Below are 26,917 nucleotides of genomic sequence, written 5' to 3'. Positions count from 1 at the left end.
AACGGATGTTAGTGTAATTCATTAGTGTCCAGACGAAACCGGTAGAGACAGAAAAGTCAGGTTATTGTTACGTACAAATATTTACTAACATTTATTGAAATGTTTGACCACACAGTTAACGGTCTTAGTTTCTCTTGCGATGGCAGGGAATTTTGATGAATTGGACTTGAACATTATTTTTACTCTCTCGCAGATCATCCCAGATACTGTACGAAAAAGACAACTGCACGTCGGACTGATTATACCAAACTCAAATCGACAATTTCGACGTTTCGTTGTTCCGTTTTCCGCACCTCAAAATTGAAACTATTTTGTTTTTTTTTAAAAAGAGTATCAGAATAAAATTTTCTGTGTTTTCCTTTTACGTTTATAGAAAAAAACATTTCTTTCACAGAAAACTTTTTTTTCTTTTCTTTATGAACACCTCACTGGGCACAACCAGTGTCGAGGCATTCATTGACATTATTTTTGTATCATGTTCCAGCTATAGTAGTTGGTATCTATAATAATATATGCGTATATCAACACACATAAATGTATATATATATGCATATATAAATAAATGTATTAAAATATATAATAATAACAATTATTAAAATATTAAAATATAAAATAATAAACATTCTAATAGTAGTAACATTGATGGGTACTGTGCAGATATTGAGCCGAGAAGAATGCCAGCATCGCGGTCAATTTGGCTCTTCTACACCGCCCAGCTACCGGTCTTCTAACATTCGTACAAATACCTATACAGGGTGTTCTTTAAACCCTGTCACATCCGAAACCACGATGATCAGTATGAGCAAGAAGACATATTGGCACATTAAAATATTTTTTTAGAACGAATAAAATTTACAAAAATAAAATATCGAAAAAAACAAATAGTTGCGTACTTCTGCAAGGGTGAAGCGTGGAGAGGTGAGGGTGGAGAGGGGAGGGAGGAGAGGGGAGGGGGGAGTCTGATACACCGTCAACATCCTGAATATGCCCTTGTTAATTATATATTTTAAAAACACAAATAAAACAACTTTGTCTGCAACCACTTTTTAAGTAACAAAGTGATTAAAAACTAAGTTTCCTTTTTATAAAAAATATGATTAGTAATAAGAAAGAATCTGCTTCATTTTTATTATAAATAAAGATATTTCTTTTGTTTAAAAATGATAAGATATATATCAGTCATCATCATCACTCGCTATTAATTATTCATTCACTATCAAAAGATACTGGCATACCTTACAAATTAGTTTTGATGAGTCCAAATGTACTTCATAAGTAATTATAATTATCGCAAAACATGACCGTCAACTATTAATTATAGTTTTTTTTTTTTTAAAACCCACTTCGAAAAAATGGTTGTAAAAGCACCTACATTTGGATTAAATAATTCACTATAGATTAAAGTTTTTTTATTATGTTATTTATTTATTTATTATTTACTTATTATTTATTTATTGATTTATTTATTTTTTTATGTTTTATTTATTACTTATTTATTTATTGACGGACTTATGCAGTCCATTCTTACAATGGTAAATACAATTTCTCATAATAAATACAGGTACCAAAAAAATAAAATATAACTTAATAAAATTAAAGCAAAGACGAAAAAAAATATAGATACTTATAAAATGATTTTCTAACGATTCGTTTCCCGAATTGCCTGTTCTACCGATTGCTTAATTCTACAGATTTTTTATGAATGAAAATGTTTTTAGGTGAGAAATCAAAGAAATGTTAGGGAAATAAATCCTGGCCAAAAAAAAATGGGCAACATTTTTCTGGGAGGGAAAGAATTCCAGAGTAGGTAGATTCCATAAAAAATATACCAATTTATTGGTAGGGGAAAATGAATAACCCTATAAAAAATTCATATATTTATAAATCTAAATAATAATCTAGAGGACAAAAAAAAACAATATTTTTATTTTTCCCGCGTAGATTATTTCCGTGGATCTACCACTATTTTTTTCTCTGGTTATAGAATTTTACTTGATAAAGGTTGGTAACAACTACGGACAGATCTGTTTTGTCGTTTTCTGACATTTATCTTTAATCTATGGGCAATTCAAACGAGTGCAAACAAACGTCATAACAAACAAATGTAACCTATACTCAATAATTTTCTGTATGGCTTTATTGTATGCATTATTGTGTTATAATGGAAATTTCCGAGTTACTACACCCTTTGAGCCTCAAATCTTTAAGCCGGGACTGGGTAGATGATATTTGGGATAAGGAATTTTTAGAAAATGTCGATTTACCGCCAGAATATGAGGCGCATATCGAAACATTAGACGTCAATGAAATATTGCACTCTTTTATTAAAGCGTCAAAGACATGGCTTCACGAATCAGAAGAATCGGAGGATGGGAACACAGACCGGTCTTGGCGAAGCATTGTTACTTTGATTGACCATCGAGAACTCACCGCTTTCCTGTTTCATCTACTGCAGAAAGCCCCTAAGAACTTACTGGTAGAAGACAATAGAGTCGGAGCGATTCTAGCAGCAAGAACTTACCTGACAATGTTAATGATTCCCGGAAGCGGAGTGTATCGGATCTACCACTCCCAAATGTATATCCAGTGCCTTACATGCTTCAAGTACACAAATCAAATCCTCGAAACCAATTCCTTCAGCGATGGATTTGTCGAGGAAATGAATCTCCTAAATCGGCAACTTAAAGTTCTTCTTAGCGAACTCCACGTCTCGGTATACAACTTTAATTTGAAGTTGACTGACGATGATAGCGTGGAGGAGACAATTTGCTGCCTAGTCGAGTTTGTCGGTAATACAAATGTAGATATGCGGGTTCCATTAGGTATTTTTTCTTCATATTTTTAAGACCATATTTATTTCACTAAGTAACTTAAAAAAAACCATTTTAACGGGTTGTGGACCCGTAGATAGTGTCGCAGTCTCACAGATCAGAAGTCCGAGGTTTGAACCCCACTGGCACAATTTGATTCCCATTTTCTAATAGCGAGTTATTCACAACTCGTTGAATATGCCTCCCAGAATTGAAATATTTAGGTTAATCATAAGAATGCTAAAATATCTTTTCAAAATTTTTTTTTTTTAAATAAGAATTTAGTTCACTATACATAGTTTTATTCCATTTTTAAAATTTGAAAATAAAAGGTTTTATTTATTTTTTTATTTTGGGTAGGCACCTTTTTGGTATGTTTACTCTACAACTTTATTAACATATTTTGATATTGATGATTTAAAAAACTTTTATTTTCAGATAAATTTATTTTAATGAAATTATCAGGCCTCGCACTGAAAATAATAGAACTATTAATTCAAGGAGAAGAAGAGGAAGAACCCGATGAGACTGTAATTAGCCATATATATAAGGCACTTCTTCCCAAATTTACATCCTTAAATGGGACGAAAAAAACTCAGGTTATTGACCCATTTAAGTTAAAAATTGACTGCTACCAAAAGTAACCCGATCCCATCTCATTTACCGTATTTTGCAGACGATAAGACACATCGGACCATAAGACGCTCCCCAAAATTCGGTTGAATTTTCAGAGTAAAAGAGTGATTCTTATGGTCCGAAAAACAGCGTAACCTTTTTTTTTTTACATTAATATAAATAATGAAAAGTGTATACTTTTTACAAATTACTAATCAGAATTACTATAGAAGTCCTATATATTTTGTGAATTTTAGATCACTGAAAGTTTATGGTACACTTTATCACTGAATGGTGCCTATGGCCTTAATACTTCCACTAATTTTAATATTGTCTTAATTATAAATCCGATTATAAACAAAATATTACAGGAGTAAAAAAAATATTCTCACAATTCGCAACATATTCGAGATTTGCACTGGTTAAAAAACTGTTGGACGGTATTTAAATCCTTTCATAAAATGACTCCAAAATGTCTATTGGACTTTTGTTATTATGTTAATAAGATTGTGGGGTTTGCAGTCCATGATCGATTACACATACACATGCTTAATCATTTTACCCGAAATATAGAGCGACGAACGATGAAGCAAGTCATCATTTTATATTGGATCCAATACAGCATATTCTGCAAGTCTAACAGTATTGCACATTATGACGAGAGCAACGTCTTGCAGTACATTAGCATCATTCCTACCATGGAGATATGAAGAACGAAGGAACGTGGCCTATAAAGAGACAGGCCGAACAGCATGTAGTGCAGCCAGTTCAACCCCTCATCGCCGTAACACTCGCGCAACACAATTAATTATTTATTACCATGTAATAAATAGTGTTAAACAGCAACCTCGTGTCCCCCGTCAATCTCTAACTGGGGTAGGAGCTTCAACAACCCTCAACCAGCAAAGAGCCTACAAGATACTTATATCTCAAGATAGTCATGCATTACTCATTATGTTTTTGCCAAAAATGCACTTGGTCACATTCCCTTGTATGACTTTCTCTATTTCAATTTTCAGTTGCTGTGGAGAGCTTCCGGGGTGACTTATTGTGGTGCTCTTCTAATGAAGCACGGAGCTAAGGCGATGCCGGGATTTATCTGCTTATTACAGCATTTGTGCTTTAACTCCGAGGGAATGGTAAAAATATTACATTCATAAAAATAAACATTAATTTGGTAGTAAAACAAAGTTGTTGATTAAAATTAAAATAAAACTACTTTGGTTTTAACCGCTTAATTTATATTTTTTGCTGACCGGTTTCGAAGCTACAGAACCTTCCTTATCAAGGTATAATTTATTTTATACCTTGCTATTATATTACTAGATTATATATTGATAAGGAAGCTTCGAAAAATACAATATAATTTAACATTTTACAACAGAGATGAAGAACATTTAAGAGAAGGTAATATAGAAGTCTAGGCATCTACAGGGCTTATGACCTGTCAATGGCTGGTTTAAGTGGCCACTTTACACACTGTGTAACATTCACCGTTCTGCCGATTCACCTTCAACAGATGAAAGAATTGAAGAAATATAGATGTTCAAATATAGGCAGAATGGTGAATGTTACACAGTGTGTAAAGTGGCCACTTAAACCAGCCATTGACAGGTCATAAGCCCCGTAGATGCCTAGACTTCTATATTACCTTCTCTTAAATGTTCTTCATCTCTGTTGTAAAATGTTAATATAAACAGCTCCCCAGGGAGTTGAATCCAGTCCTTGTCTACAAAAATTTGGACAAACTCAAAATATTTTTAGTACAATATAACTTATTGAAAACAAAGTTGTTTCATTAATTACAATGAATAATCGCAAAGTTAGTGCTTTTAATTAAATTTTATAATTATTAAATGCTGTTTATTCAAATGCTATTTATTCTATAATAGTATCTGTGGATAATTTATATATTCATTTTCATAAAATTTCACTTCGAGGATGCTGCACATTAGAGCTCAATGTCATTACTTTAAAATTGTCCCTTGCCTGGAATACCATTATGTATTATAAGATTTTTTATTGATTCTTTTAGGAGCGTGCAGATAACCGCACTTCTCGGGTGAAGCTAGTCGCTGGGCTTCTTTCTCTGATGTCTCTCCAGCAGTACACTGATCTCCTGAAGTGGATTGTGAAGCTATCGAGGAATGCCAAACCTCAACTGAGGCTGTTCGCTGTAGTAAGTTGATTTATTTTAACACATTGTCGTCGGGACACGGCATTTGCCGTTTTTCGCGGACTGTCGGTCAACCGCGGGACACGGCAAATGCCGTTTTTGTCGACTGTCGGTTGTTGGCGGGAAACGGCATTAAACGGGTTTGTTATCAGCGTGAAATAAAACGCCTTGAAGGGTGATTTGCTACCTGGGGTGCTAGGCGACAGTCTGTCGACGTTATTTGAGATGCCTTGTCCGGATTGGCTAGTGTGCCACTTGTAAAGGCGTCGCCAGAAATCTAGAGTTTTATGCGATCTCAATCTCCAGTTTAGTTTGAGTCATTTCACGTATTGGACTATTTTTCATACCGCTCGCACTGTTTTGTTTACTGTTTGGTATTTTCTTATTTGAATATATTAGCATTGTATAGGACGTTACCCCTACAAAAATGTCTTTACAAGCCAATGATAGTGACGATGAAGTGTATGCCGACAATTTATCTAATTGTTCATGGAATGATGACATTGAAGAGTTGTCAGACAAAGAACCGAGTGATGATGAACAAATACCAAGACCTAGAACGTTTCCCCGTCGCACTATTGAAAGTGATTCTGATTCGGAGACGAGCTCAGATGAGGATGTGGACGAGTGGTCATCGTTTGATAATCCTCCAGTTCTGGAATCGTTTTTAGGCCGCCGCGGTTTGAATTCAAATGTCCATTGTCCTCAAACTGTAAGTGATGCGATAGAGTTATTTATCGGTAATGATTTGTTTGAATATTTTATAAACGAATCTAATAGATATTACCACCAAAACTCACATAATTACAAATTATATAAAAATCGGGAAAGTGGAAAAATATTACTTTGAAAGAAATGAAAAAGTTTTTGGGGCTGATTATTTTGATGGGACAAGTTCGAAAGGATATAAGGGACGAGTACTGGTCTACTGAACCAACAACCGAAACTCCTTATTTTGCTAAAACGATGTCCAGAGACCGGTTTCGGCAGATATGGAAAGCGTGGCATTTTTCTAACAATGAAGAAATCATAGATAGTTCCGACCGATTATGCAAAGTAAAACCAATTATTGACCACTTTTTACCTAAATTTATTTATTTTTGATGATCAAATGTCAAATATGATTTCTTTGAAAATTTCGATCGAAAATATTATTTGGTTTAGAAATTGTGTCAATTTTAAGAAAGCGATATATTTTTGCGCTAATCGCGAAAAACACCCGCTATAGGCTAGAGTCTATTGTTCGAAGCGCCCGACTACAATGTGTTAAGTTTATCGTATGTTTATAGTCTAGTTCTCCTAAGAATGTCCGGGTTTAGACGAAAATATTTTGCTACTGCACATGACCACACTAACGCATTTGAGACGGACTAATTACGCAGCGACAGTCAGTCCCTTTCTTTGTGACTGACATTAGAAAGTTATGTCTATAATTGATTTATTATATTACCACCTAAGCCAATTACAACAGTTATATATAAAAAAAATCAATAAGATAATGGTATGCAATATATTCAAAAACACAATCAATATATAAGGCTTTGAGCTAATTCATGCCAATCCATCTTCATCTCACACTGTGTTAATTGAGATCTACGAAAAGCCGGAAGATCTATCCCAAAGAGTTCCAAGTTGTGTTACAAATTGACTAATCTATGCATTCTGGACATTGAGGCATAAACACATAAGTTGCTCTTAGAAGATTTGATAAATAACAGATTTTGACTTCTGGTGACATAGTTGGGAACATGAAAATAAATTAATTGCAAAAGAGATGGAGCATCACTTATTTATTTATTTAATAAACGCCCAGAGCGCATTATAAAAAATAACAAAAATAAAATCATAACCATTACACTTAACATGTAATTCATTCTGAAAAAAAAGAAAAAGAAAATAAAGGGAAGATGAATACAGAAACTCATTTAAAAGGGAAGAATTGAGATGGTTTTTCGATGGATAGGATAGCTAATTTGATAGCAGCAGAAGTGGTGTGAAGCAAGTCCAACAGCTCCGCATAATTATTAGCTGTTCTGTGGATGCTCACTGGGGGAGGGGAGAATGGTGGGTTAAGTTTGACCTATTGTACTCACACTGAAACATGTGTGCAGTAAGCATTAAGTGTTTTGAAAATGCAGGTAAGGTCCGTTTAAGTTTTACATTCATAATTAACAATTGAATGTCTTTTATCGGCTGTGTTGAAAAATTTGGTTTACATTAAAGATACCAATAGTCATAAGTTTGACACACATATATGTTCCTTACAGGGGCTGTTATGGATATTTTACAATTTTTTGAACAGTTTAAAAAAATGTATTTGGTACAAATGCAAGGTCAAAACTACAACTAAACACATAGGAACCCAGGAAGCCATTGATGGTCTGAAGTGATCATTTGTTCAATGTTTACAATGTCATTACACAAAGTTAACGCCGAAACAACAATACACCACTGAAACTGATATTATAGTTTGTTTTCTTCACAGGAGCTTCTCGGTAGTCTTGTGGCAGGGGAAGATAGGAACTTAGAAGCGGTTGTGAATAGTGGCGGAGAGATGGAACCTGCTATTGCTCCTGTAAACGACGCCCCCTCACCGGAGCCCATTCCGTCGACCTCACGAGATGACTCTGTAATGGATGTGGAGGCAGAACCGGAGATTTCTGTGAGAATTTTATTGTGTCCAGGCGGTAGAAAAATACAATTCTGTGTGTGAAATATAACCAAAACCCAGGGTGAGTGTTTTTGACTTGATGGCTACTCTCAGGTAAAAATCCTGAAAAGAAAATCCAGTGGAGATAAGTCTGTCTTGTAGTGTAATGGTTGGCGCTTTCGTCTTCCGTACTTGGGGTCCTGGGTCTGATTCCTGGAAAGGTTGACATAAAATATTTTATTTTAACCCCTCCCTTACTGTGCTAAAAACATCGTCGCTTTACTGTGCTGTGTAATGCAAAAAATTAGAGATTTTAAATCAGAATAATTTAATTTTAAGCCAATTTTAAGCCAATTGCTTAAATTATTTAAAATTTATATCAAAAGTATTAATACTTTTAAAGTAATTGCTAAAAACATGAAAAAAAACCATTAGCTCATGCTCGCAACGCGGGCGAAAAAACCGCCCCTAACAAAATCCGGAGAGACAGAACTACAGGCAACTTTGATGTTCGCGTGTGTGATGCGTTAAATTGTCTCTCTCACTCCCGAATATACCTGTAGTATCGAGAGTGAGATGTAAAGAGTGTGTGAGCTGATATGCCCCTATCTTGTCTTTCTGGTAAGCTTATTTCACATATAATAAGTACTAGAAACTGAACAAAAATAACATAAAACTATGTAACAAAAAAGAACAATAAAATAATGGGATGCAATATATTCAAAAGCACAATCAATATATAAGGCTTTGAGCTAACCCATGCCAATCCATCTTCATCTCACACTGTGTTAATTGAGATCTACGAAAACTACCCTAAAGAGTTCCAAGTTTTGTTTCAAATTGACTAATCTACACATTCTGGACATTGGGGGCATAAAAACATAAGTTGCTCTTGGAAGATTTGATAAATAGCAGATTTTGACTTTGGCTTCTATTTCATTAAATGTCCTCTCAGTTGCATATTCTGGCTAAATGTGAAAATTTCATCAAGTTCGCAGTCATAATACCCATGTTGCAATTTATACATTTTGTAGGATTTGATGCATGGGAGCTCCTACCCAGTTGGGGGTTGACAGAAGAAAACGGTGTTGTTCTTCGGTGTGCGTTTATTACATGTTAAATCAACAGAGTAACAGAGGAAGTAACTATTTAGATGTTTTACTTGGTCACTGTGCACTGAACTGGACTTCATGTTGGAACTGACTATGAACTGACTAACTAAAGATGCTGCCACTTATATATAGTTATTGTCCAGTGTTCAATTTATTTTATTTACGCTCGTATCAGCAGTTTCTTATTAGTTATTTAAATGTTTTGAAAATCTATTGTTTGCTTACATGAAGTGTATGATTCACCTTGAAGTCCCACATAAGGTCGCATCTTGCTCTTCATTGTTCAAATATGGTCAGGTCAAGTCTCCAATTACAAATAATTTCCTTATATTCCCAAATAATTAATACATGTATTATCGGATAGTCGGTACCCGGTGTGTCGGAGCAGCATCAGAAGGTAGCTCACGGCGACCTTCTGCGGGTGGTGTTTGACCGCTGTCAGGACTCCACCAGCACCGTGCGCACTCGCGCCGTGGCTATCCTCGCCGCCTGCCCCTCCTCCACCAACCCCACTATGCAGGCCGCTATCAAGGTAGGCATTCAAAAATGTGTGTCTAATCTTTAATATTGAGTCATTTATTTATTTATTTAATATAAACGCCCAGAGGGCTCTTAAAATATACAGTTAAATGTACATATAAAATATTACAGAAAATAACAAATATAAACTCACAACTATTACACTTAACATGTTTTATTCTAAAAAAAAAGAAAAAGGAAATAAAGTGAAGATGTATGGAGAAACACATAAAATAGGGGAGAATTGAGGGGATGGCCATTCGATGGAGGATAGCTAATTTGATAGCAGCAGGAGTGGTGTGGAGCAAGTCCAACAGCTCAGCACAATTATAGAACATGTGTTGGAGTCTGGTGGTCCTCATGGGTACACGAAAGTTTATCAGGGAGAGTAATTTTGCGCAATCTATTATGGTGCATATAACTTTGTGCATTAGAGTGAGGTCAGCAATTGTCCTTCTGGTGGAGAGCAATGGTAACCTCGACTCAGACATCAAAAATTGGTAGCAAATTTCATTTAAAGGTTTACTGTTTTTGAACTGTATGTAGCGTAAAAACTTCCGCTGAACTCTTTCCAAGTTAAAAGAGTTGCAGTTGTAAAAAGTAATAAAATAAAAGTTAAGAATGCCTCACCGAAACTATCAGCCTTCAACCGATACCCATACTCCTATTGCCAATCAAACAACTGGCCTAGATTGAAAATTGTATAGAGAGGGACTTATGCAAATGAAACTTATACCGGAATATGTGAATGAATTTTCAAATAAATTTGTTTTACAGGAAGTGTTTCAAGGAGAAGAAGGCTTATTAAATCTGGCAGCACAGAAATTGAAGGACGAAAAGGTGACTGTACGTCGGACGGCCTTATCTCTCGTCGAGAACATTCTCCTAAAAAATGAAGCTCTACTCACCCCTGGCAATTTGGAGGTAATAAAATACAAGTTAAATTGCATTTAATAAAAAATAAGACACTTGAATATTACTAAAACATTTTGTTTAAAGGTAAGTGCGTATTTATTAAACAATGTCCATTTGGACATACTCAAAACATTGTTTACATTAAATTGTAACAGAAATAATTTATCTCTTGGCAGCAATTTATCTGTCAGGTCTGCGAAATCTGTTATTTGTCAACAAAAATAATTTTTAAATGTATTCCTCGGCACGGAATTCCTCAGCGACGGTGGAATGGGAAAATAAGGAAAGTGATGAGAAGTGGTAGAGGATGAATGAAGCAAAGAAGGAGTATTTTAGGAGCTTTAGATTTCTTATCCTAAACTGTTTTCTGATTAAATATAATGAATTATTTCAGCCAATGGTCGCCCTGTGCCGTGACATCAGTGTGATGGTGAGGTGTGCGGCCATCACCTGTCTCACTGGCCTTGCTCAGCACTGGAGCAACAGCGCTACTCTGGAGGCGTGGCTAGCTGGACCACTTAACCAGCTGTCTGACCCTGAAGTTAAGGTAAACATCCGTCTATATAAAAGTTTGTAGTCTGCCTAATTAGGTACAAATGTATCATCAAAACACATACTATCCTTTTTCATTTCATTCAAAAGAAAAAAATTTCAGCGTCTAAATGAGGAAGTTCAGTGGTTTTTTTTAATAGACTATCAAACTGAGCCAAAAATATTTTGTAAATATTTTTATGTATTGTATTTTCAGCGCTATGATTTTTTAATGATTTGTGATTTTGAAATGATTCCGCCTGTGACGTCACAAGTTCTCTTTGTTGAGTTCCGTGGATTGGCTTTCCGTTAACTGGAAATCTATCACAGCACTCTATCGTTGGCTGATTCGGAAGAACTAGTGACGTCTTTTAAAGTAGTTAATTTTTATGAATTTTTATTATTTTTTTGAGAAACTTCGCTATACAATGAAATGCTCTAATTTTTACCGCGCGTAAGAAATTGCCCATAGCACTGAACTTCCTCATTGCCTGATTGCTGCATTTTCTGATGGATTGTAAAAATTTTTGGAATTTTGTAATAATTATATTTCAAATACAAATTTGCAGGCCCAAGAGTTGGTGGTCGATTGTTTGCGTCAGCTCTTGTTCAGCCCCCTGAGCAAGTATACCCCGACCCCTTCAGCCGAAGAGCGCCGCCCGTGGTTGCTGCTGGCCGCCATTGTCCGCAAGAACATGCGCCGCCACTTGGCGCGCGGTACTGCTAAGCTCGCCAACTCCGCTTCCAAAGTGCTCAGGTGATTTAGTACATTAGTTACTTTTGTAAACAGTACTGTATTAATCAAACTTTATACCTATTTTTCACAAGATCACACTCCATGTAATCAACCATATGTCACGAGCATCATCATGACGCCAGTTTCACCTGTAGGAGACATTGTAATGTCCACACATTTCATACAAAGTATGAATAAGTGGCTGCGAGATAAATGCTCAAATTATTAGTATGTGTCCCTTTTAGTTATTTATTTTTAATTACAAAAGTATATTACATAAAATAGTAACATATCCCAAACTCCACAAGATCAAAGATCATTTGTTGAGTTGGGACTCAACATAATGAAAAGTGGAAGCATACATATTATTTAAAAATATGAAAATAAAAATTAAATCAAAAATATCAATTTCATATCAGCATCTGAATAACACCATATCAGCATCTGAATCATCATTCATATCTGCATCTGAACAACCCACCATTTTCCCCTCCCCTAGTGAGCATCCACAGAACAGTTAATAATCATGCTGAGCTGTTGGACTTGCTCCACACCACTCCTGCTGTTATTAAATTAGCTATCTTTTCCATTGAATGGCCATCCCCTTAATTCTCCCTTTTTTTTATTTCTATTCATCTTTACTTATTTACTTTTTCTTTTTTATAATATACATATTAGTGAAATAATTCTGATTATATTTTGTGTCAATTATTATAATACTTCACGTACTTCTTAACCAAATATTGTTAGAGTCCTCTGGGCGTTTATTAAATATATAAATAAATAAATATACACTAAATAACAATATTTCCAGACAGGCTGGATTTCCTTCCTAGGGAATTTAGATCTAAATTTTTTGCAACAGAGAGGGAAGACATTTTTCTGAAGAGAATATGGAAGTCTAGGCATTTACAAGTCTTATGACCTGTCTTTGGCTGGTTTAAGTGGCCACTTTACACACTGTGTAACATTCACCATTCTGCCCGTGTTTGAACACTGAATTGGTTCATCTTGATGAATCTCACCCACATGATAATAGTTTCAGCTCCTTTACTTCACAAAAGTCAACAGATAGAAGAGTTGAAGAAGTGTGGATGTTTTAACATGGGCACAATGGTGAATTTTATGATGTGTGTAAAGTGGCCACTAAAACCAGCCAATGAGTGGTCATAAGCTCTGTAAATGCCTAGACTTGCATATTCCCTTCTCGAAAATGTTTTCCCTCTGTGTTGCAAAAAAATCCGAACTAAATAAATTTAATCAGTTTAAAAATTATTTTAGCGAAAGTCATACCCTTTTTAGGTATTAAGTAATACAAATTACAGGAAAGCCTCCGTATGTTTAAGTGTCATTTAATATTTCCAGAGATATGGAAAAACCTGTCTATTTTTTACTTTCTTTCCATGGTAGTTTCTAGAATGCATCCCTGTGCAAAAAATTAATAGAGTGTATATTATTATCAGAAGTCTGGAATGGACCATCGGAGCAAAATTGCGGTTGTAAGCGACGTCATTAGTCATTAGATAAAAATGAGGGCTCACCTTAGTGTCCTTTACGAGGATATTTTACCTCCAGGCTTTCAAGACCAACTTGTCTCTGGTCACCGATAGGAAGAGCAGTCGTGCAGCTGAACATGATAACTTTAGAGATTGACATCAGCGAAACTATGTTTAAGAGGCAAATACTCTTGCCATTGAAGAGTATTGCACCTTTATAATATCGGACCATTGCTCAAGGGTTCCCGGCCTGATGCGTTGTCCCAATTTAACGCCTTAAATATTTTCTTTTACTTGTCATATTATTTTAGCCCAGTGAAAATAAAAAAATTAATGTTTTTAGTTGTTAGGTAAAAGTACTGACATTTTTGTGTATTTTTTCTTGCAGTTTTCGTATTGTAGATATTCTATACACACATATTGGTACAGAGAATAATTTTGCCTGCTGGGTTCTGCTTTCGTGCATCACTCGCCACATTAAGGTCTCGGATGTACATTTTGTATTAGACTACTACAATGAGATGACTCCTGAAATAATGGTAATAGTCTTACTAATAAATAATGAAAAGTTTTATGTATTATTATAGTATATATTTTTTGCTGAAATTGTATCATTTTACATTATTTGTAAAGTACATTTTCTAGGAAAAATTTCACATGCCTACGCATATAACTGCTCACCTAAATTCAATGATATATGACAGATTTATTAACCGGTAACATGTAAAATCACAAAGTTAGTGCTGATTCCAAATGATGTTGCCATTTTAGGTGCCATGTATAGCTGTTTTGTTTTAAGACGCGTTTCATAGCTAGTATTGTAAAATTGATTTCTTTCATGTTTATGAGTGTGAACGAGAAGTGCCTTAGCATATAGTTGCCTGACGTTCAGAACACCTACTCGTTCAAACGCCTCAGCTGTAGGTGTCCTGATAGGGACCCTGAGTAGAGCCTTGAGAACACATTTTTGTGCAATTTCTAATGCTTGAATAGCATTTTTCCTAGCCTCACCCCACTCAATTATAACATACTCAATAAGACTTTGAAATAATGAGAAATACACTTTTTTAGACGTTTTTTTGTCAAGAATGTTTCTTAGAGAGTTGAAAGTTTTTTAAATTTTTGTTGTTAAATTGTCGATTTGAGTGGCCCAGTCTAAATTCGAATCTATCATTACTCCTAAATATTTTATGTTATCAGCTTTATTTATAAATTTACACTTGTTTTCATCACTACACTGCATTACACTTTTACACGTATGAATCATTAATTTATTACATTTTGGATCTCCCTTTTTTGTCACACTAAAATTTACAAATTTTGTTTTATCTTCATTTAAAGTCAAAAGGTTTGAGTAATTTTTAATAGCAGATAATGCCTTTTCTGCCTTTTGGTAAGTTTCTTCCCAGGTATTTCCATCAATGAGTAGAGCAGTGTCATCAGTAAAACTTATTATTTTTACGTTGTTTTCTCTCTTAAGTATATAGATCATTTATGTATAGTAGAAAAAGGATTGGTCCCAAAACGCTGCCTTTAGGTACCCCAAAAGTAATTGGCGGGTTACTCAAATATCCATCTACTTGCACTATTTGGGTTCTATTTAAAAGATAGCTTTTGATCCATGCTTGTTCAGTATCAACGATATTCAGATTATCCAATTTGCCATATAGTCTGTCATATGATATTGTATCGAAAGCCTTACTTAGGTCTAAGAATATTCCTGTGCAACTTTTACCTTCATCTAATTTAGTTATTACTTGACAGGTCAAAGAACAAAGTGTATCAGAGTTATTCATATTTTTTTGGAAACCAAACTGATAACTAGATAAAGTGTTATTGTCCTCCAGATATTTTAATAGTTGAGCCCTTAAAACTTTTTCGATAACTTGAAATAACATTCCGAAGAGAAATAGGTCTGTAGTTACTTACAGATGTTTTCATTCCAGATTTATAATAATAATAATAAACCGACCAATGACTAGTTATAATAATTTCAGTTTAGCGATAGCCGGCTGATAACGCTGGTGCTGGAGGTGCTGCGCGAGTGGTCGGCCAGTATTCCCGAGGTGGAGGCTGCCGTGCTGCGCTCGCGTCTCATCCACGGCGTGCGCGACAACGCGCTGCCGGCCGGCGCGGGCCGCGGGGCCGTGGAGCTGGCCGCGCGCCTCACGCGCCTCCTGGGCGGGGACTCGCGCTGGGCGGGAGACCTCGCGGCAGAGGGGGAGGCCGCCCTCCTGAGGGCCTCCCGCTCGCAGGTACCTTCATTTTAATGTATTATTCAATGTTCGCAAATAATTGTATATAACCACTTACTGACTTTTCTACGTCGTCCGGTTTCATAAGGACACTAATTAAACCAATGTGTAATTTCCACTACACTAGAAACTCTTTCTTTCCTCATTAAGTAGTTTAACTAAACACTACTAATAAATTATTATTTGTAAAAAATTGTAATATGGACAAAATTACATGAAAAACACCGATGTCTGATAACGTAACGTGACAATTGATCCAAACTAACATCTGTAAAACAGATATTGAAGATAATCTTCTAACCAGTTTACCATATTATATATTAAAAAGAGATGAGTGACTTCTTGTGATTTGCGTAGATATATTTATTAATTAATTTATTAATATACACGGCACGTAGTGCCTTTTACTATACAAAAAATACATATTGTGTAGAAATAAACACTTCAATACAGTAGATAAAAGAGGAAAAAAAGCATAAAAAGTTTATATATACATATTATATCACAATGGTTTCATTCAATGAACACGCTAACATATTGTGTTAAAAATTAAAAAGTCATTAAAACAATTTTTTAAAAATCATTAAAAAGAATATTAAAATTAAAAAGTATGTTTATCACAATAAGCAAAATTAGCAGTTCACAACGGAGTCCCTCAAGTCTTATCTATTGCTATTACCAATGTCACACCCACATCTCTCACAAAATGCATATTTGTTTTTCTTTAGATCCAAGGCCCTTCATTGCTAGCTATGGCTGATTTAGCTCTAGCGGCAGAACGCCGCCCATCACAGGACATAATCGAACTACTCATAGATCTCATAGGATCTTTTGATGCGGAACATCCAGGTCAGTAAAACATAAATATAATAAAATTAATGTTGTTTATAATGTGTATTTTATTTTAAGTTAAATGGGTTATATATCAGTTTCTGATCTCTCTATGGAGAAATTCCTTTGTTGATCCCTTACTTTTAATAATGATATCGATTGGTTTTAAATCGCAACTGTTCCTTTGCCAAGGCTTTAAATATCTTTGAAATTGCTGAATCCCAATAAAGGTGGTTCGTTCCACTTTCGGGTTCAGCCTTGGCTAAATCATGAGGAAAATATAGATTACAAAATATAATATCTTTATTATTATTCGTTAAAGATAGGCAGCCTTTGCTGAAGCGCCTATATCTCGTGTACTGCTTTTGTCTGCGTTCTTCTTCCTTCAAAAAAGCATCCAAACGGTTTTTGAACTGGTTGACCGAAATGGAATGGACAATTAGACTCGGCAATTTATTCCAGTCTGAAACTACCCTGCTGGAAAATAAGTTTTTCTTGGGATTGAGGTGGAATTGGGGACGATAGAGCTTCTAGTTATGACCCTGTAAATTTGTGTTGCGATTTAATTGAAACATCTCATGCAGGGGGCAGTCATTATTATTGAGTATCTCTTATTCAGTTATTATTGAGTATCTTATTAGTTTCTATCAAGTCCCTTCTTTTCCGCCATTCTTCCAATGATGCAAGTCCTAGGGCTTTTAATCTACCGTGGCAAGGCATCCTTTTGAGTAATTTGGGGATTTTTGTATACTATATGTTAATTTATTGTATCAATGTTGTGCCCGGCGGAGTCTACTGCCGACTAGACCCACGCGCGGCTGAATATCGCTTTTTACGTAGCCGGCCGCTAGGTAGAGGAAGAGTGGGGGGGTGGCGAATTTAGGGGCCTCGCTTACCCCCTTTCCGCAGCGGCGACCCATATATGGGCGACGGGCAGTAGACCAAATATGCTTTATAACAAGTATAGAAAAAACAAAGTCAGTTTGCTCCAGGCACTTGAGTTGTGTGTTTCATTTGACGCCCTTCGCCCGCTCCGGACTTCGCTCTTTGCTGCTGGTTGCTGCCTTGACTGCCCTGACTGCGATCGTATCTCTGCACCAACACGGCCCATTGGAAAGCCCTTGTCAGGGCTTTTGAGGTTGACTTAGCGATCAGTACTTTCTCGGTTCGCCAGGCCTCCCGTTTATTCTAGGTAGGCCGATTGCGAGGAACCAGTGAGACGAAGCCACTCCCCCTCCTGTAACGGGTTGGTTACAATAGTGACTACTTTAGAATGAGCGTCGATCACAAAGCACCTCATAATCATTTTTTTTAATGATTAATTAATTTGCAGACGAAGTTCCCTCGAGTGTGCGTGCGTGCGCCGTTGCTGCGCTCGGCAAGCTGAGCATCCGCGAGCGGACGACGGCAGGGCTGGCTGCCCCCTTGTGTGCTAGGTTACTCGCCATCCCCGACTGCCCTTTGCCCCTGAAAGTCAACGCCATGTGCGTGTTGGCTGATCTGTGCACAAGGTTCTTTTTTAACTCTATTTAGAACAGACATTTTAACCCTTTTTTATCCCAGCAAAAAAAAGAGAATACTCAAAATATTGTTCCACTCTATAAGGTTTGTGGAAGGTTAGGTGAAGAGATATAATAAGTTTTTATTATTTCAATAATAAATTTTGTTAATGTCATATAATTTGAAGATACTATTGAAAGTACGTAGAAAAACTAAATATGAACAGAAACACAATATGACTTATACAGATATGGCGGCCTCCGTGGTGTAGTGGTCAAGACGCTTGACTCACGCACGGAAGGTTCCGGGTTCGATTCCCGGTGAGCTCACAAAAAATAAAAATGTGATTTTTCTCAAGCCTGGATGCTCTGTGATGTAATTCACCACTGTAATTAGGCCTACTGGCCTGTTGTGGTGCAAAAAAAAAAAAATGTAAAAAATGTAAAATATTTTTTGGGTGATCCCGTGTAAAATTACAGTGAAAACTAACACCTATTTGACTTATAAGATGGCATCCAAAATTGTTTGTCGAAGAATGAAATCAGTAAGAAATATTAAATGGCTTCCCTGCGCAATCATATGCGTTTACAATTTAAATGTAAATCCCACAGAATTTGGCGTGTGTGTGTCATCGATCTATAGACGTTGGACATAGACTTTTGTAACTGAATTTGATACGAGTAAACACAGTTTTTGCTACCATTCGAGTGGCAATATCCGACAAAGGCCTTCCATATAATTATAATTTGCCAAATTCACATTGGAAGGGGCAGTGAAAGTAGTAGAGATAAACTCAGTTTAAATCACGATTTATGAAATTGAAAATTTTAGAAGAATAACTCATTTATTACCAAAAAAAAACATTGCTTTTTGTATGAGCGAAACTGATAAGAAGACCCACGTCTTTAAAATGTTTTTTTAGGGTATGGAGGGGGTACTTTTACAGACGTACCCACTCATCGAATAATTTTAAGTTTTTCTTATGTAAAAGTAAAATAAAAATCTTAATAATCCGGCGTTCACCTCCAGGTTCACGTCCATCGTGGAGCCCATGCTTCCCGCCGTGTGCGCTTGCCTCGGCAGCGCAGACGCTGGCGTGCGTCGCTGCGCAGCCCAACTCCTCACGCAGCTGCTGGTGGGCGACTTCCTGCGACTGCGCGGAGCCCTCTACTTCCACTACTTCCCGCTGGTGTGCGACCCTGAGGAGGCGGTGCGCGACATCGCCAACTACTACCTGCTCAACTGTCTCGTGCAGCGGAACAAGAATATCCTGTACCACAACTTTGTGGAGTGCATATTTTACTACAATCGCTATGAGGGACATTCCACCTATGCCAAATTCCACGTCACTGAAGAGGAAAAGAGACTGTTTACTTTACAAGGTTTTATTATGGAATACTTTTTTTTTAAAAAAAAAGAGCAATACTCGAGTTCTTATTATTTACTCAAATAATAAAAATATTAAAATTTTTAGACCATTTCCTAAAAGTCGTAAATAAATTTTGCTGGAAAAATGGATATCGAGTTGTAGCAGAGTGAGATTTCAACCTCAGACCTTTGGTCCGTGAGTCTTCAATACTACCATACAACCCGGTTAAAGTAGTGAAATTCACTACAAAAATATTTTTACGATTTTATAAATACGAGGGCTGTCCGTAAAATAGGTCTCCAATGATTTTTCACTCGGTAAAACACATTTGTTTACATTAACACATACGTTTTAAGAAAGCTTGGGCTTTTTCCTATTTTTCTATATAATCTCCACTGCGATCGTTGCATTTTTGCATGTGCTGTACCATCTTTTTTATGCCTGTGTCATAGAACTCTCCTGTCGCGTCGCGCAGGTAGCGCACAACATCTTCTGTCAGCTCCTTGTGGATACTAAAATTTATTCCACCTAGGTGTTTCTTCAATTCAAGGAAGAGATGATAGTCATTTGGGCGGGCTGTAGAAGGGGCGTGTGAGAGTATTCCATCCAAATCTGGCAATGAGAGCGGTGCATGAGCGGCGTGGGGACCTTGTGGTATTATCCCAAATGTTCTCTTAAAATCTTGTCAATAGTGGTCTTACTGACATCACGAATCATGCCACAGAGCTCCCGAACCGTCACCTGTCGATCTGCAAGCATTGCTTTTTCCACTTTAACAATTACTTCGTCTGAAACTGATGCATCCGGCACGCTTTTTATCATGGACGTCTGTACATACACTGTTCTCCATGCACTTCACGTAGCTGAGACTGAATGGCTACCGGGGTTTTGTTCTTTGCACACGAAAAACAAGTTACAGAGTGTAATTCACACGTGGCGGGTGCAGCGAGTGGAAGCTTTATCGCAAACGGCTGCCACGCCGAGACTAAACGTCACAGAGAGTGCAACGTGGTGGCGATTTGGAGTGGAGGGAAACCAGGCTACACGCCAATGTTGCCGGATCGCACGTAAAATCGTTCCTCGCGACCGCAGCACCTTGGAGACTTTATTTTACAGACAGCCCTCGTACTTAATATATATTATAAACTATAGCTTATATATTTATTGCAGGTGAAGAAAAACGTGAAATTCGGCATACCATCTATGAGCTTATGCTATCCCATATGAGTGATGTACAAAGATTAAACACTCAGGTAAATCTAAAACTTCCCAAACTTACACTTGTATTATTATTATTATTATGTAGTTCGGTGAATTGTATAGCACAGCACCATTAAAGAAAAATTATCTTGAGAACACTAAACAAAATAAATAAATAAAAAATCCTAGGGCTTAAAGCTATACACCGCATGAGCAGTTGGAATTCTTTCTTCTTCTTTTTATACCCTCCCTAAGTGGAGCGTGTGGACCCTACACAATCTTATCTGGGAACCCTAGATAACTCAGAGTGTAACAAATGCTCTTCGGCAGAGGCGTCTGCATCCTCTGTGGTAGCATGCCACTGAAGGACAGTGGTGGAGCTTTGAGCTACGATATGAATATTGCCACTCCTTGGTGATAGTATGGGTCCTGGTCAAACTACAAATATGTGCAAATTGTAATGTAATTACCAGGGGTCTGCAAGGTGCGTACATTGTAGGTCCCTATGCGCAGGGTTGATCGGTCAGAGAGGATTTGTCTATTTTTTCCGGTAGGGATGTGCCAGGTCTGTTTCCGAAGCCATTTTTTATCCGAAACTGTGGATGGTGATGTTTTCGTAATCCAAAGATTTTAAAGATACTGGTTCCACGCTCTCGCGGCCTGGGCTGCGAGGGCCCCGAGGGTCGGCCGGTTTCGAGTCATGGTTTTCTTTCCCTTAGCCATGCGGAGTTTGGTTTTGAGGCGCCGATCTTCACCTCTTGCCGTTTGCTACATTAATGCATATCCCGGTGTAGTCCCCGTTTGCAGTTAAAATTACTCAACTAAAACGCTTAGCATAGTAAAGTGAAAAAAAAATAATAGATGTAAAGTGGTAATAATTTGAATAAAATAAAATATTAAAAGCAGGTACTGGGTCGTTTAGTAATTATTAAATAGTAAATGTGATTGTAAATATGCCTGACCGATAAGGATAAGAATGCGGCATGTCTTTCAGCTACAAAACACATCAATGGTTAAATTATGCACCTATATTCATTATAAATAAAAGTATAAAGCAACATTTGATGTGCTTATCACAGTAAACCCGTTGAAGTTATTACTAATCGAAATCTGATGCATAGTTTAAGGAAAATGAATAACACGCTTCCTATTATGAACACATAATTTTCAGGTAAAACTTTGCCGGGAAGCGGGAGAGTTGAGTAAGGTGGGTGATGCGGGAACAGAAGTGTTACGTGACGCGCTGTACTGCCTTCGTCGTGCTGCCCGGCCTCCACAAACCAAACCCCCGTCCGAGGATATGGCAGTCAGAGTTACCACAAACATCATGTCAAAGGTATACAGTTATTCCTTCACTGTGTTAGTAACGCTTGATACCATTAAAGTACATAAGAACATATTGTGGGTATACTGGCAAAAAACGTTAACCCGAAAATATACGGATTTGACTTAATGATGCAGTTTTGTAAAGTTTTTAATGCTCTACAAACTGGCAAAATACACTAAGCCATATTAAATTTCATATATCTGGAGTTTTAAAAATAAATTTAAGGTTAAGTCATATACCAGGCATTTTATTCAGGCTAAAAGCTTAAAATAACTTAATATTTACCTTTATAAAATTAAGAGACGGAAAAATTAAAAACATGTTCTTAAATGAGCACTTGGCATCTAACTATATTTAAATAAGATATAAAAGAGTAAAATTGGAAAAAAAACTTAAATGCTTGAATTCTCAAAACAGGGATTTGAGAGTTGAATCTTTTTGCCAGTATACTTACCATATGTATAATAACACTAGCTATGGCTGACCAAATAAAACTAAAGCGATCATGTAATATATATATGCAGATTTATCTAACAATTGGCAGCCATGTTTGAGGTCCTGTGTTCGATTTCTGATAAAGTTATGAAATAATGATTCAAAAAGTAGCTTTACACTGCAATAGTCACAATCCCTGGACCGGTAAGTGTAAGGATCGTCTTAACTTCATGTTGTAATAAATTATTGAGATTGTTCGACAACTTACAAAAACTGGCACCTCGGAAGTACAGAAATCATAATATGTAATTGGTTAGGCCCATTAATACATTAATAGACAGTGAAAGCAGATTTTAGATTTTCTGCCATTATTACTAGTTAAAAGTGCATTTAAATATAATCACCGATATTCGTATGCCAAATTCAGTAGTTTGCCGTGAGTGAAGTGATTTACCATTTAGTGGTTAATAAACATAATTCGTCAACGATGGCCTCGTGGTGTAATGGTCAGCGCGTTTGCCTACCATGCAAGAGGTCTCGGATTCGATTCCCGACATGGTTGATATGAAATAATTATTTAAAGGTTGTTTTCACACTAGAATATTTCATAGTCCCTGGACTGGAACCTGAAGCGTAAGACTGATCACCTTACCTTCATGTAACAAATTGATCGAGATATGCTGCGATTGGTGAACTAATCCAGTATCCTATGCGAAAAGGGAATGATGATGATGATGAAACATAGTTTTACTTACAAATTTTTTTTTAGAAAATTCTTTATTCGTTCTCTACAACCCCCTTTCACATATAAGGAAGTTCAGTGCTACGGGGAATGGGATATAAAAAATGTTTTCTTAAAAAATTAGAGCATCAAATTGCACGGCAAAGTTTCTTGAAAATGTATGAAAAAAAATTAAAACAAACCACTTTAAATGACGTCACTAGTTCTTCCAAATCAACCAATGATGTTGGGATAGATTTCCGGTTTACGGAAAGCCAATTCATCAATCAGCAGAACTCATTGAAGAGAACTTGTGACGTTACACGTGGAGTAATTTCAAAATTACAAAACATTAAAAAATCATAGCGCCGATAATATGATTCTCAAAAATATCATCATAATTTTGAAAAAACACTGAACTTCTTCACTGAAACAGCTTTCTTTCTTCCGATATATCGGGATGTCAACCTAAGACTCTTTCTTTTGACCTGACTACAAAGTATGTTAATAATAGCTAAATACATGATTCAATTGCTGTCCAGATTTTACCTAAATATTTTCATATTCATATTTATTTGTCTCTGTTTTGTGGGTTCTACGCATAATTGTTTGTGGTACAAATGTTACAGAAAGCGAAACAGGATGTGATGGAAGTGGTGGTCCCAACTGTGATCAGCCTCCACCGGCGCCTGCGAGTATCCTCCTCTCCCCTCATCCCCGACCTGGTGGCCTACGTCAGCGACCTGCTCCGGGACTATAAACAGGAGGTCGGTTGCTGTTTATAGGAATAATTTTAAACTTTGTTACTTAATCCAAATTATTTCAACATTTCTACAGGAATATTCAAATATATTATAGGATGCTCGCCTGTATTATGGCAATACCTATAGATATAGCATTTAAGAATGTTCTCTCTGATGTCAGGAAGGGAATAAGAATTAACGGCGAAATTATCAATAACATCAGATATGCTGACGATACCGTTATCCTGGCTGACAACGCATGTGTCCTTCTTCTTAGTAAAATTGACGAAGCGGTTAGAGTAATGGGCTTGAACATCAACGTGGCCAAAACAAAGATGATAGTGTTTAGCCGAAACCCTCACAATAATGCTGTATTGCGAATAAATGGTCAAACAATCGAGAGAGTGACTAACTTTAAATACCTCGGCAGTCAAATCACTTCTGATCTGGATCCGGATAAGGAAATTAGATGCAGAATAGAAATAGCACGATCAGCATTCAATGGCATGAAATCATTCTTCTGCAGTGATAGTCTTAATTTAAAACTGAGACAGAGGATGGTCAAGTGCTGTGTGTGGTCAATACTGCTCTACGGGTTTGAAACATGGACTCTCAAGGTGAACTCCATGAACCAATTAGAGGCTTTTGAAATGTGGCTTCTCCGGAGAATGCTGAAAATCCCGTGGACTGATTTAGTGACCAACGTGGAGGTGTTGAGACGAGCCAGTGCCGAAAAAGAACTCCTGTCCTCAATAAAACAGAGAAAACTCGCATATCTGGGCCATATCATGCGCGGAAGCAAATATACACTTCTACAGCTGATTATGATGGGAACGATCGAGGGAAAGAGTTGGAAGGCGACAGATGTCCTGGCTGAGAAACATCCGTGACTGGACGGGAGTGCGCGGGGTTGAGGCGCTGTTCCAGTTGGCGCAGGACCGGAATGCCTACTCTAGAGTGATCGCCGACGTCGGGGAGACCTGATATGGCACAGAAAGAAGAAGATAGCATTTAGGCTTAACACGGCTTAATCAATTTCATTTGTATATTCATAAGAACTTAATTTTGTTTTGACACAATGCTGTAAGTGCAAAAAATAATCTATAATGACAGAATACTGCACTGAAGGAAGTTATAAAAAATACAACACAACACCCAGACCGATTGAGAAAAAATCTTTCTTGGATTCTTTTCTCCCAACTTGTGGAAATCGAACCCGCGACACCAGTTTCACATTTGACCGTCTTGTCGTCGACGCCTGTTAACTAGCAGACTACACATAATCCAGAGAGATCTATTACCAAAAATAATTTAGATTAAGGAATTTTTACGGTTGTTAATAAATCATTATTATTATTATATCACTTTTGTAAAGTGTCCTTTTTAATTGATGAAAATGGCACTATTTATTACCAATCTCTGCTCACTAATTACAAACAGCTTTAAAATTTGGTACCAACCTTGAACAACTAATTTTAGTACGTTTTGAAGATATTGCAAACAAACAAACCATCAAGCCTTTTCTCTGTAGGGGTAGGCGTACAAGATAAATTATTGCTTTACTCTCTCTTTGCCTACATACCTCGCTTCCTCTACATTCATACATCTCGGGCATGCGTGCTGATTATTCCGACTTTTGAGATCTTCATGTATTTGGTCATACCCTTTCTCTCTGTCTTCATGTTTTCTGCATCCATCAACATTCACATCGTAAATCTTTTTAGCCGTTCTTTCACTATTACATATTATACAAGAAGTTTAATAAGTAAATAATTGAAGTTTCAATGAATATTTTCACATTTTGTTTATTTTACATACATGTTTTGAATGATTACTTAGAGGCTGGTGATCTTTGGCTACAGGTAGTTTCAATTTTTGGCATTGTAAATTCTTTGTTGACGCCCATGTTTCATTGTTCTATTTTATTATTGGTTTATAACTCAAAATTGAAATTGAATATCAACGGTGGAAAGTCGAAAGTTCCTAAGCGACATGTTAGCAGCTTTACAGAAGAGTCGTGTTTTATGCCGATTATTTAGGCGTGATTCCTACACAATTTAAATAAAAATAGTTTTTTTTTTATTAAGTAAAAAAAAATACTTTGATTGGCTCTTCTGTAAAGTTGGCTACATGTCGCTTAGGAAATTTTGCCTCTCTACCATCGATATGATTTTTTAATATTTTTCTTCAAATATAATAATTTACAGATCGAAGAACTCTTGGAGGAAGATAAGGAATTGATGGAAGAAGTTAACATCCTTCAAAACAGCGGAACGACACCACTCGCAGGCCACAAGTCCAGGGTGGACAACATACCCTTGTGCCTCGAGGACGAGTCCTTCCTGGAGCCGGACTTGGAGGGAATGATGGACACTCCTCTGACCAGAAAACCAAAACCACCCACCAAGAAAAAGAGGAGAGAATCTACCAATGTGCGAACACAGAGGGCCAAACGGAGTTTAATTCTTAATAATGATACTTGAAACATTTATTTAACATTAAGGTTTTTTATCTAAATATGTCCGCTTCGTAGTCAGTGAGATTGCCTACCATGCGAGAGATCTCGGGTTCGATTCCCGACATGAAATATTTATTTTAAAATATGTTATTACACTCCAATATTTCAGTCCCCGGACTGCTACTTTACCATAAGACTGATTATCTGTCTTCTACATATGCTATGATTGGTGTACCAATTCAGTGCCCTATGCACCATTTGGTATTGATACTGGAGTGATTTTTCTAAAAGCATTTAAAAAAATATATATTGACCAGCTTATTTTGATTTAAACTCGACCGGACGCTGTCACAACAAACTACCGCATATCTGAATATACATAATGCATATTTACTATGTATCTAAATATTTTTACCAGAAAACTTGTGACGACTGTGTGAATAAGTTATTCAAAAAAAGATATAAAACTATTACTTGTATATTGAGAGTTATACCAAAAATTAAATTTTTATACACTG

At 36.5% G+C, this 26,917-nt stretch overlaps 1 protein-coding gene across 1 annotated transcript; it reads left to right on the top strand.

Annotated features, from left to right (window-relative positions):
* The first annotated feature begins 2,054 nt into the window (after positions 1 to 2,054).
* On the top strand, positions 2,055 to 26,917 carry Cap-D3 (Chromosome associated protein D3). Its single transcript, XM_088230877.1, has 18 exons — positions 2,055 to 2,822; positions 3,249 to 3,409; positions 4,445 to 4,564; positions 5,461 to 5,604; positions 8,087 to 8,263; positions 9,728 to 9,895; positions 10,660 to 10,806; positions 11,192 to 11,344; positions 11,898 to 12,085; positions 13,949 to 14,099; positions 15,558 to 15,815; positions 16,544 to 16,664; positions 17,980 to 18,157; positions 19,176 to 19,528; positions 20,686 to 20,768; positions 21,887 to 22,051; positions 23,828 to 23,965; positions 26,149 to 26,917. The coding sequence occupies exons 1-18, from the start codon at positions 2,144 to 2,146 to the stop codon at positions 26,422 to 26,424; spliced, it is 3,660 nt and encodes a 1,219-aa protein (XP_088087003.1). The 5' UTR covers positions 2,055 to 2,143; the 3' UTR covers positions 26,425 to 26,917.

This window comes from Micrasema longulum, unplaced genomic scaffold, assembly GCF_059751315.1.
Source record: "Micrasema longulum isolate JH-2025_06_02 unplaced genomic scaffold, ASM5975131v1 h1tg000824l, whole genome shotgun sequence".
In the NCBI taxonomy this organism is placed as follows: Eukaryota; Metazoa; Arthropoda; class Insecta; order Trichoptera; family Brachycentridae; genus Micrasema; species Micrasema longulum.
The sequence above is the reverse complement of the archived record's forward strand: the minus strand, read 5'-3'. Positions and strand labels throughout refer to the sequence as shown.

Excerpts from the sequence above, each read along its gene's own strand:
- Cap-D3 (XM_088230877.1), top strand. The coding sequence starts at position 2,144 with ATGCATTATTGTGTTATAATGGAAATTTCCGAGTTACTACACCCTTTG. Across the intron at positions 9,896-10,659 it reads CTATGCAGGCCGCTATCAAG|GAAGTGTTTCAAGGAGAAGA; the intron begins GTAGGCATTCAA and ends TTTGTTTTACAG. Across the intron at positions 18,158-19,175 it reads TTGGCTGATCTGTGCACAAG|GTTCACGTCCATCGTGGAGC; the intron begins GTTCTTTTTTAA and ends GTTCACCTCCAG.